The sequence below is a fragment of the Orbicella faveolata genome, unplaced genomic scaffold, assembly GCF_042242905.1.
Source record: "Orbicella faveolata isolate gen_17 unplaced genomic scaffold, um_ofav_v1 contig_1, whole genome shotgun sequence".
NCBI lineage: Eukaryota > Metazoa > Cnidaria > Anthozoa > Scleractinia > Merulinidae > Orbicella > Orbicella faveolata.
This window is the reverse complement of record NW_028301536.1, coordinates 33951900-33964155: the sequence shown is the minus strand read 5'-3', so window position 1 is coordinate 33964155 and position 12256 is coordinate 33951900. Positions and strand designations below refer to the sequence as shown.

Below are 12256 nucleotides of genomic sequence, written 5' to 3'. Positions count from 1 at the left end.
CGTTAATTTGTTAATTTGACGTATTACGAAACTTCATGTCTTAGAAAGATGGCTCGGACTGAATCGTCATTTGAAATTGCAGTTGTGTGTGTGCGCATCATTTTTTCAATGATCTCAAGCTTTTCAAAGTCAAGAAACTGCAAATGTCCTTCTTTTGGTCTTCTCGGGAATTTAATGATCCATTTGTATCAAAATGTTCTTCAAAACTTTGGGAAAACAAGAAAAACGTCGCCGTTTCGTGGACGACTTTCAGGCACCGTACACTAATTAACAATTAGGTTATGAGCTTGAGATTTCTATGGATAGTAGTTGAAAAGGCCGAAGGCCGAATAATTTATCACCTCACAGAAATCGAGAGCGAATAATCTAATTGTTTTAATAGAATTATAACTGAAATTTGCTTCAAATAACGATTTTTATTATACATTGTAGTTACCATCTGTCTTCTCATTGGCTAAAAGTCTACAGTTAATTCTGAGAAACAGCGCAAGTACGGATTATTCACTAATCTGCTAGCAGATTAGTGAATAATCCGTTGGTTGCGCGCGCAATGGATGATTTCCAAGAGCAATGTCAACATGGCTTGTCGAAAATAAACTGTGTTCGTTGCGTTATTTTCTTTGAAACAATGTACTGAATAAAACAATTATGAGATTCGGTTTTTGCAATATCCCAAATAATCAAAACAGAGTTTCTGCTAGAGTACGGCACGTGTGGAATAGCCTTCTGTAGTCTGACTACAATTTGACTAACAATAAGACGGATCGAAACCCACCAATGACTGATGACAAACTTTACACGAGTCTTTCAGCTAATACCACCATGGCTAAACTGACCAATCATGTTCAACGGACCAGCCTTATAACATCACATGTTGACTGACAAAAACTATTCACTTGACTCTGAAGATGACTTCCGCTCAGGTTGTCGAAACGTCAGTCACCAATAACAGTTCTTTTCAGAACTACCCTCACCCGGACGATCACACTATACGAACTGCTGATACTCCTGGGTTCAAACCATTTACTATAGCTTTCTGTCTAACTTTAGAGCCATTACATCTTTTATTAACTTTAAAAATGAGATCAATTGTCTAAGATTTCAAAAGTTTAGAATAAACGCGACAAATGACTAAGGTTCAAAGGTTCAGGGTTGCAGATGCTTATGAATATTGTTGCTCTAATTACGCAAGCAATCATCCAAAAACTCAAGCCGACAAAAAGCGCGGGAAAACGTGTGCAACCGAATCACGATTCGTTTTGGTTTTATTTCTGACTGTATGGTATAGTGGCGCAAGTTTTTTTAAACCACTCGCTAGATTGATTAATTGACTGATTTATTGATTTATTGATTGATTGATTGATTGATTGATTGACTAACTGATTGATTGATTCATTAAATGATTGATTGATAACTTGAATTATACGTGGAAAAAATTCCTTCAGCACAATTTAAAAGTATAAAATGTCCAAGCCTGCCTAGCTAAACTAATAACTAATATTAATATGTTATTATACATGTAGGAATAAAAACCTATTATATCACTAAAGCTGCTTTTCGAGGATGTTGTGTCTCATTCAAAGCTGTAATGACGCAGTTTACGTTTAAATATGCTCAACGAAACTAAAGATCGGAGTTCACGAGAAAAACTGTTCCACAACATAGCACCCCTGTAGGAAAACGTTTTCTCTTTTGCAGGGCTGTGGAAGAGCCAATTTATTCTCAGAATTCCTCAGTGGATACGAAGTAATATATTGGAGATACTAATCGAGATTGTAGATATTCAGAGGTCAATCCATGTAAAGTTTAAAACATCATAACAGAGGTGGCTAGAAGCCCTTGGTGACTAAGTTTTCACCAACCGGGTGCCCGGGACAGCTTATCAATATCGTCTTCATTGTTTGCATACAATAAAATACGGGCTGCGCGGTTTTGGAGCTTCTGTAGTTTTTCTTTAAAATTCTGACACTGCAGTTGCCCCAAACGCCACTACAGTAATCAAAATATGGTTGAACTAAGCTATTATACACATCAATTAGAACATTAAAAGGAACGAGATGCCGTATTCGTTTAACTGCACCCAAAGCAGAGGCAATCTTCTTACAAATACTCAATATACGACAACCCCAGTTTACGTTTTGATCAACAATATGTACCCCTAGCGATTTCACGGATGGGACCTGCATCGCTGGATGGACATTAAACGTAAAAGTTGGAATTTCAGAAATAGCTGATAGTCTTTGCCTCGACACAATTATTATGCAAAAGCAAAGCAAACAGAATTACTCTCGACGCTCAGTGAAAACCGCTTTATGCATCTGCTTGACTCCGGTATGGGAAACAGAGAGTCATTCACACAATCGATCAACCAGCAGTCATTCAATCAATCAATCATTTATTTGCTCACGTATTATCTACGATATACTGGAAGCTGGTTCAAAATACGAACATACATCTAAAGCCGGAATAAAAGGATTAAAACCTGTAAAAATCTGGAATCATAAACGTTTCAAAACCTTAAAACCACTACCTATCATAGGAAATAAAGGTACCAATCTTCACATTTTGACATCATGTATCGTCAACATTTTAAATTGGTTGTTACTACTTCATGTTTCATTTTAGGTACCTTTTGCTTTGTTTTAGGAATCCGGAAACATTTATGTATGCTCCAAAAGTACTTAATCGTAATTTTTTTCTTACATTCATTCACCTTATTCCTTTGCACGGCGACCCCACAAGTTTATAGCTTAAATTTCATCATGTTTAGATAAAGGCCATTTACTCTCACTCAGACATTCGCCCGTTCTTTCCTTTTGTCCGTCCTACGCCCGTCCGTGTCTTTATTCGTTCGCTCGTTAGTTTGTTCAATCATTTATGTATTCAATCATCCATCCGTCCATCCATTCATCCATTCGTTCGTTCGTTCCGTTCCTTCCCGGGGGGGGGGGGGAGGTGCACTCCCTTATATGGGCTATATAGGTATGTGCTGCCCCAAAGATTAGGGTTTTTTAGCCGTTTTGGTCATAAATAGGGTATCGATTTTGGTCATTTTGGTCTTAAATACTGTGTGGTTTTAGCACTCTAATCTTGAATTGGGTATGCTTCTTAGAAGAAGCTACTTTTTCATCATTATCAATAACACCGTCAACAAAAGCCCTTCATAACTTATGTTTAGGGCAACTGTGCCAGCCGCAATGGTCATAAATAGAGTATCACATTTTTGGCCAGGTCATAAATAGGGTAGCAAAAATCGCAGATTTTGGTCACAAATAGGGTAAGGATAAGTTAATAAAGATGGTGAATTTTAAGCTCGGTAATGAAATGTGAGGGTGAATTAATCAACATGACACGAGCGTGGGACAAAGGAAAATTCTGAGTCCCCGACAGGAATCGAACCCATGACCTCCCGAACACCGGGCGGGCGCTCTATCCCCTGAGCTACGAGAACTCATGGAGAGCAAGGTCATTTAACTGAGTTCATATATGATAGGTGTCCTGCATACTGCTAGGATCAACGCTATCGAATTCATCGTGAGTAGTGATAAGTTAATAAAGATGGTGAATTTTAAGCTCGGTAATGAAATGTGAAGGTGAATTAATCAACATGACACGAGCGTGGGACAAAGGAAAATTCTGAGTCCCCGACAGGAATCGAACCCATGACCTCCCGAACACCGGGCGGGCGCTCTATCCCCTGAGCTACGAGAACTCACTACTCACTACTCACGATGACTTCGATAGCGTTGATCCTAGCAGTATGCAGGACACCTATCATATATGAACTCAGTTAAATGACCTTGCTCTCCATGAGTTCTCGTAGCTCAGGGGATAGAGCGCCCGCCCGGTGTTCGGGAGGTCATGGGTTCGATTCCTGTCGGGGACTCAGAATTTTCGTTAGTCCCACGCTCGTGTCATGTTGATTAATTCACCTTCACATTTCATTACCGAGCTTAAAATTCACCATCTTTATTAACTTATCACTACTCACGATGAATTCGATAGCGTTGATCCTAGCAGTATGCAGGACACCTATCATATATGAACTCAGTTAAATGACCTTGCTCTCCATGAGTTCTCGTAGCTCAGGGGATTGAGCGCCCGCCCGGTGTTCGGGAAGTCATGGGTTCGATTCCTGTCGGGGACTCAGAATTTTCCTTTGTCCCACGCTCGTGTCATGTTGATTAATTCACCCTCACAAATAGGGTAAGGGTTTTGGGAAGTGGGCCGCACACCCCGCCCAACTTTTCTGGGAGTACCCTCGGGTGTTCCGTTCCGTTCGTTCCTTCGTTCCTTCGTTCCTTCGTTCGTTCGTTCGTTCGTTCGTTCATTCATTCACTCAGAAGCAGTGTACCTTATGTCCATATACAAAGGTATTTTTTGCCTCCGAGTGAACTCAACAGGGAGTCACAATTTGAGACAGTCAGATTCTCGCTCATTGTTTTTTCCAGAACTTAATGGTGCTAGTTTCACTCGTCACGCCACTTGACTTGAAATTCCAAATGCTTATTCGCAACCCACCGGTTTGACAACCTTCCACCAGTTAAATCGATACAAATATTTCATTATTTCTATTCCTTCCCTCGGGACAGAAACGTTAAAGTGGCCAAACTTGACCTTGGGCAGCGGTTTCTGCACAAGTCTGGAAGGAAACCTATGGTAAAGTAGATAATGTATGTAAAGCAGCCATGGCTCGTACCCAGACCTCATCATGTAGCCTCCACGGTCATAATAGAGATATATGTCTACATTGGCACCACTTGATTTTGGTCTCAATGTCAACGACCCAGTTGATTTTAACTTATCAAATACTCTCACCCCTGCCTCCGAAAGTTTAGCTTTAAATTCTTCCCAAGTCATTTTCTTGAAGATCCCACTGCTTCCGTTAATTCCATAGTCCACGTCAAAGTCCCATGGGAGTGGCTCATGAATTCCACGCAGGGGACCCCACAGAGAGCCGTACATCAACCAGTGTTCCACTCCCAGGTTGTCCAGTATTAAGTGAGTCTTGTAGGCAAGATCCATGAGAATAGCTCTGTATTCGTCGGTCTCGGAACACGAAGGTGGGGCAGCCCCTGGTTTGTTTCCCGCGTAAAGAGCGTAATCCAAACAACTGAGTCCAACATAAGCAACAATAGTTAAGACCAGTAGGCACTTCAACACCAGGCAACCTCTTCTTCTGACTGCACGGTATAGCAAACTATTCTGAAATGCCATCTCTTTTACAGCTTGTCCAGTCCCTAATCACGGAGAATCGAACAAGAACAATTTTGGAATCCTTTCTTTTATTGGTACAAATATTGATTCTCGTCATTGACTACACTATATTTTGCGCCTAGTATGGTTATACGGCAACTTAATAATGCCCGCGCATGATCGAGTAATCGCAGTTAAATTAAGATCTACATGTACACCACTCGTGATCACTGAAAATTCTTTCGAATTCTTTGAGATAATTTTCAATTTGATCACTTGTGGTGAAAAGGCCTCAGTTACACACGCATTCACACGATGGATACCTTTGCAAATTCAAGTTGAAAGCGATAAAAAGTTCCCTGCATGTTTTTTATACTGCTGGCGTTGCTGCGTATAAGTCAGTACGAGATCGTCCACTCCCTTATATCTCTCCTATCCGCGAACGACCTCAGACCTTTTCAAGTTTCAGGTTGCCGGTGCAAGATATTCTGTTTAGCCTCTTCGTGCCTTCATTTTCTCTTTATTTTTTGTTTTGTTTTGTTTTGTTTTTTTGTTTTTTTGTTTTTTTGTTTTTTTTTTTTTGGGGGGGGGGACGTTTTTTGCTTTCCGTGATTTCTTTGTCGCTGTGTGGCCAAATAACTAGTTATGAATCAGTTATATCAGAACAGTATCCTCATTGACAACAAACCTACTGTGCTGTAATGTTAACGTGATGGGTTAGATCTCGAGCGAGAGAAAAATAGTGTAAAACATAATTGCTACCTGATCAGTTTTTAAAATTCTCTGACTTCTACCTAAAAAATATTGATTGCCTTGACCAAATAAATAAACAATGTCAGATATTGTAGCGGTCTCCAGCCTCCCGTAACAGTCACTCTTTCCATCCACTCATCATCAAGAGACTGGTAAGTGTTCAACAAATTATATTCGCGTTCTTCATAAAAGAAAAAAAACTTGACGTCATAGTGACTTGAAATGTTTCTTCTAGCGTTCAATGTTATCAAGACAATGGTACATGTTTTAACTTCGATTTTCCCTGACTTTTCTTCAAAAGGTCATTACAGTATTTATATTTCCTGATTCTAAAAGTGGTATTCCCTGACTTAACCCTAACCTTGAAAAGTTTTTTCGCTGACCATTTCCTGACCTCTGGCAACCATAAATAGTTGTAGGAACTATATATAGCATTCAACCAAATAAACGACCGTTAAAATGTCTTAAATAATTCTTACTCTGATCTGTGAGTACTATATCGAAACAAATTAACCGCGATTAAACAAGGTAACTTACCTTTGCCAAAGAGCGAATTCAAAGAGTTTGCGGCCACCGTGATTTTCGGAATGGCGAGTATAAGGTGATCACGACTAAAGCTCCACAAGGATTCTAAACTGACTGAAAAAAGCAAAATCAGTTTAGGCAACTACTATCAAATGACGATAGGGGTCACGGAATGCCCTGATTTATGAGTCACTTGTCAAATAATATCATTATATTGCCACTTCGGTTGGCCTACGTAATACTTCGGCAAGTACTCGAGTTATCCGTCAAAACGTCTCCCACATATTTCTCTAAAAGAGTTCAGTATGGACCAGGATGGAAATGCCTCAACTAGAACTGGCTAAAATGAGTTTTGGAATCGCTCGACATTAGTGAAGAAGGATGGAATACTCTCAAGAGGTTGGAATAAGGCTTTCCGTTAAAATTCTTTCAAAATATCAGACTTCCGGGCATTTAGTGGTTGTAGTCAGTAAAACACGACCGTTCCCGGCTGCCGGGCATGCGTATACAGCTGTTTCAAGAAAGGTTGTCCTACAAAAGTGCAAAAGCGTGAGCGACAATCCCGAAAGGTATTATGGGTAATGAAAGCTAACGGTTGCTTGATTGAAGCTAAAGGCATTTCATCATAACAGAAGGAAACAGCACAAACACGTATATTTATGCTTTTTCTTCCTGTTACTACCCATAATGCCAATCGGCATTGTCGCGTACGCTTTTACGCCTTGTGTGGGACAACCTTTGTGGAAACAGCTGTATTCGCCACTGCTAACGTGACACTGCGCTGAAATTTAGTCGCCGGAAATCAATGAAACTAATGGCAACACGTGGAGTTAACTTCTGCTCACACTCGAGAACTAGTAACCTTTCACATTAACACTTCTCCTAAACGATTAACTATCCACGGTGCTAAGAATGACAAGATAAGTCATTGTTTTAAATTTTTTAAAACATGCGTGACATCTTTCTATGGCATCTTGACTGACAGATATCGTGTTGTGCGAAAGTCGAAAATTCAAAATATTGGACTTTTATAATTTAAAAACAAAGGATGCTATCGCGGATCTGAAAACTTATTCCAGGATACATGTTTAGAATGTCTTTTAGCTGGTAAAGTTATTTTCGATTTTACTTTATAATTTGATAACGCCACGTAAAGGTCTTCGAGCGACCCACCTGTCAACTCGTGTTTGTATAACTCGATGGACACACAGAAAGTTTGCTTCAGCCGCGCCAAATATTTGAAGGACGTCACGGAAGATAAGAAGTTTGCAAAATACCGGTAGATTGGCTAGTTGGTGTTTAGATATTTCTTGCCAAAATGAAGCGTAAAAGACATAGTAGTTTCGGATGAAGATGGTACCGGCCATCAAACGGGCTAGACTGTCTTGAGTTTGAGTAAGCACCGCATTAGGAATGAAGCTGAAAATCCTATTATGTACATATTGTTGTTCTTAAAAAAGCAAACTTATAAACTTTATCCTCGATCAGAGAGTCTATTTGGGATTAGACTAACCAGGTATTAAGGGGTCGAATTAAAAGCGAAAAATATTTCCAAGTTCGAATATACTGAATATGTCCAAACAAACATAACACTCTTTTTTACGTCTGACCTGATTTAATGTAAGAACGGTTAGTCTAGCTCAAATTTCAGTTAAGCTCAAATTTTAAGGAAAAACTATGGACGCATGAGGCTGAGGGTCACTAGAGGACGTTTATTTTAATGTGCTTAGTCAGGTGAATTAAACAAGACAACTTACTGAAACCATGTAGCCAGTTTAAGTCGAATTCGTAGAGACCTTGTTAAGGATATCCAACATTCCTCGGTAACTGATTCCTCGGTTTCTCTGTCAATTCCGTTTTTCGTCAAATGAAACTGAACGACAAAAACGTGGTGTGGCAGGCCAAGTAAGATGGCTCACATCTAGAAAAGATCACACTAGAACGATTCAGGTTGTAAATCTGACCGTAAGCTTCTGATTTGACGCATGGGTATGCTCGGATACCCTGTTTTTTATTTTCATCAGGCTTAAAATAGCGGATTTCATTGCTCCTCGCGAGATAAAATAACTCTAAAGTCTTTCAAATTGAATGGGATCAAATTTCCTCGCTAACGCACGAAAACAAAGCAATTTCACTGGCTAACATTTTAATGACATAGCTACGCGCTGGAGTCTTTGATCGAATTTTCGCTTGCGCCAAAGTTCAAAGTTTCAAAACCTACCAGAAATGGCGTCGATGGGTTAAGAAAGGACTCCGTATATCACTGATCCCGTGTAATTCGCCGGCTAGAGCTGCTGAGGAACTAATTAACGTCTTAGGCAAGTACAACGTGGAGACGTTTATTAGCATAACATAAAATTTACAAGCCTGTTTAAGGACTTGTTTACCAACTGAATATCATTAATTCGGGCCACGGTCACGAACTGACAGCGCAACGGATTGGTGGAGGTCTTTTGACTTTTGACCCACTTAGCCTGGTGGGGGAGGGGGCGGGGGAAGCGGGGCGGGGGGGCTTGAATTGCTAACTGCATGGAATTACAAACTTTCCTTACTTCAACAACATTTAAACTATAGAGGACAAACGTTGCGCATTTTCTTATATTTTATCAGGAAACATTTGGGTTAGCCAATTGCCTGGTCGTGTAACTCAACGTTTCTGTGGTGGATGTGTGCGCTACACGGAACTATTATTATTATTATGATTTATGTCTTTGAAGCCGGTTTTTCGCCGAAATTTAGCGCTTTTTATTTGAAGCACGTGACACGGGCTCTTAGCCTAAAATTCAGGCGTACTTAGGTGAGCGTTATATTTGTTGGTTGGCAGGAAACAAGACAAATATCGGCAGAGAGCAAAACTAAGGAGTAAGGAGAAGAAGCTAAGCTGAATAACGAAGGACGGGGGAGGAGAGGAGAAAGAAAAACCTCTGTCTTCTCCTCGCCTCTTCTCCAAACACGTTCTGCCCTTTCAGTGAAGGTCACCTACGTAACAAAATTAACTAACGCTCACCCACCAAAATTAAAGCGCCGATACAAGGAAAACTGAAAAATATGTGGCGAACATAAACTTTTTTCCAAGAGAAAATCAGCTTGCTTGAGTTCACTTTCCAGTTGGAATAAATTACGTGCAGCAATTTGATGACTTGTGTTAACAAAAATGATGCAATCGGATGATTCGTTTTATCTTGAAAAACCGGGAAAAGATTGATCCGTTCAGGCATGTATGGAGTGAGGAAGGTTTTTGTCATCAACTTTTCACTTTCAGCCCACTCTTGGACGCTCTTGGAACTTTGATAATTTCGTCGACATTTGACTGTCGACATATTACCCTGGCCATGGTCCAGAGCCGGTTTTCTGCCCTCTGTGAGACACTGATTAAAATGAAAAAGCCCTCTCCGCGCGCGATCAAAGATAGAACTGAGAAATAGCATGAAATAAAAAAACAAGCAAACCTCATGAACCGGGGATATCTTTCCTCTGTGAGCCACTGATTAAAATGAAAAAGCCGTCTCTGCGCACGATCAAAGCTAGAACTGAGAAAAAGCATGAGAAAGAAAAAAAGGCAAACCTCAGGAACCGGGGATATACTCAGAAATTTGTTTTGAGTTGTCCCAATTTGAGCGTGAAAATTGTTGTCAGAAAATTAGCATACCTCTGTGTAGTTATGAATAACTTTCAGCCCTGACGGCACGGAATTCTAATCTATCAAATTTTCGCTTACTTTGAGATCAAAATCTACGGGAAACTTTGTAGTGCCAGTAAATTTAACTTTTTACACTGCGGTTCTTGGCCTAATGATCAGTTAAGCATGCTTACTCCATACGGGTGCCTGGAAAACCCGAATAGCGAATAGCGAATAGCCAATAGCGAATACACGCGAATAGTGCGAATAGTCTCGAATAGTAGCGAATAGTGGCAAATAGTGGCAAATAGGGTACCCGATATCTCGCAGTCAACCTCACAGCAACGTAGGATGGCATTTCCCGCTAAAAACCACAGACGTTTATCAGGACCAAAGGTGTTCCTAAACGTAATTTCCTCTGTTTTAACGGCTGCAAAAGCGTAAATACGTCTTTATTAGGTTATCCTTATGTTTTCGGTTTTCTTAATGTCGGCGATGGACAGCCCTAGCCTGAGTCCGGAGAAGAAAAGGTGATAAATTCACTGAAATTCTATTGCTTATTTGGATCACTGATTAATTAACACAGGATATTAGATCTAAAGTGATGACTATTGATGTTATTAAAGGTAGAATTTTGAAAACGCAATAATGCTTCGCCTTCCTCGATGTCACCTACATTAAAATATCTACCGGTCACGGTTTGAGCATCACGTGAAAAGTTTAGCCTATTTTTTTTCAAGTTCGTCGTTTGTAATCCGTATTTATATTCTCTATCCTTAAGCATCCTTATTCCTTCGGGTGGCTCAGGTAATTATCTCTTTGGTGTTTTTCTATCTTTAGTCAGTGAACTACTATTATCAGAGTTTTTGACGAGACTGAAGCGCAGCACAAAGGAAGACTTCTTGTAGTTGTACGTGAGCTTTTCGTTTATTTCTTCCGACGCGTTTTGTCTCTAGCTGAAGCTTAAACCGATATTCTCGCTCAGAGATTTGTTGACAGCAAAACTTTCCCTGTTTTAACTTTAACTTCTGTTGCTCATTTAGTGCAGTTTCCATAACAATGTATAGCACCTCGTGTAGTTACCAAGCTCAATTTGACGGGCATTTGACATGTTCCCACCATGGGGCATTTGCCAGCCTGCGTACGCAGCTGGCGGTATTGCAGGCGGGCGGAGTAAAGTTTTGTTGTGGTATTGTAGGCGCACGGAATAAAGTTTTGGCGGCGGAGCCGCTAAAGCGAGCCGCGAAGCCGCGAGGAGAATGGGGAAGAGGACCCCTCGCAAAAGGCGGCTAGGCCGCCAAAACTTTACAGCGCGCGCCTACAATACCGCCGGCCACGCAGGCTAGGCATTTGCTAGCAAGGACTGCCCGGGGCTGAGGCATTTGACAATTTACTCAGATACAAAGAATTATAAATCGGTACTCTTTAAAAACGAAAGCCTGCTTTAGTAAATATCAAAACTGATTAATCCTACGTAAAGAACCCAGATGGAAATTATTTTTTCTGAGATTTAATTAACCCCTTGGAAACTAGTTAGTGGCCCACCGCCACTCCCAAAAATTCATTTTGGTCTACCATGCGCCAGAGAATCGATCGGAGCGAGAAGAGAGAATGGTGTGGGTCGTTGGCCATGGTTGCATGTAAGGCAAATAGTAATACGATCCGTTTTTATTATAAAATTATTTTCATAAAAAATGGATCGTATTTTTGTTTAAAGGGATAAGCCTTCTCTCTTCCATATAAACATCGTCTTTGCGAGTTTGTCTTGCGGAGACTGGTGTGCATTATTATTATCATAACTTTTGACCATGTTTAAATCAATTTCAATACGCCTTATACAAAAAAGTTGAGTACATGAATAAATTCCAAGCCCGCTGATCCCCCATACAAAATCCCCATATGGTGGGGCCATCAGAAAAGCGCAAATGCCCCACCCATGGGATAGCGTCAAATTATGTTTCATAGCGACATTATGGTGACCTCTTGAGGATCCGTGAGGGCTAATATAACTTGTAAAAGCGTCTTCTATTTGGTAAATAGTTTGGTAAAGTTTGACATCTGAGATGGCATTAAACTACCGCCGGGCAAGTGTTCGCACTCTGCCTGCCTTTATATTGCTGTAGTGTGTTTTGTGCTCCAGTGTTCTGACTTATTCCTTTAAGT

The 12256-nt window shown here is 40.4% G+C and overlaps 1 protein-coding gene across 2 annotated transcripts; it reads right to left on the bottom strand.

The window, feature by feature from the left end:
* Nucleotides 1-1247: 1247 nt before the first annotated feature.
* Nucleotides 1248-8837, bottom strand: LOC110041146 (ribitol 5-phosphate transferase FKRP-like). Of its 2 annotated transcripts, XM_089273515.1 has the most exons (4): nucleotides 8696-8837; nucleotides 8232-8395; nucleotides 6487-6588; nucleotides 1248-5240 (listed from the first exon to the last, which is right to left on the bottom strand). In XM_089273515.1, exon 4 carries the CDS (start codon nucleotides 5215-5217, stop codon nucleotides 4507-4509), a length of 711 nt encoding a protein of 236 aa, XP_089129641.1. In that variant the 5' UTR covers nucleotides 5218-5240; nucleotides 6487-6588; nucleotides 8232-8395; nucleotides 8696-8837; the 3' UTR covers nucleotides 1248-4506. The 2 variants fall into 2 exon arrangements, with proteins under 2 accessions (XP_089129641.1, XP_020602082.2); XM_020746423.2 differs by having other exon boundaries at nucleotides 8232-8837.
* Between the last annotated feature and the right edge of the window lie 3419 nt (nucleotides 8838-12256).

What these genes read in the sequence shown, in the direction of transcription:
- LOC110041146 (XM_020746423.2), bottom strand. Translation starts at nt 5,217, where the DNA reads ATGGCATTTCAGAATAGTTTGCTATACCGTGCAGTCAGAAGAAGAGGT.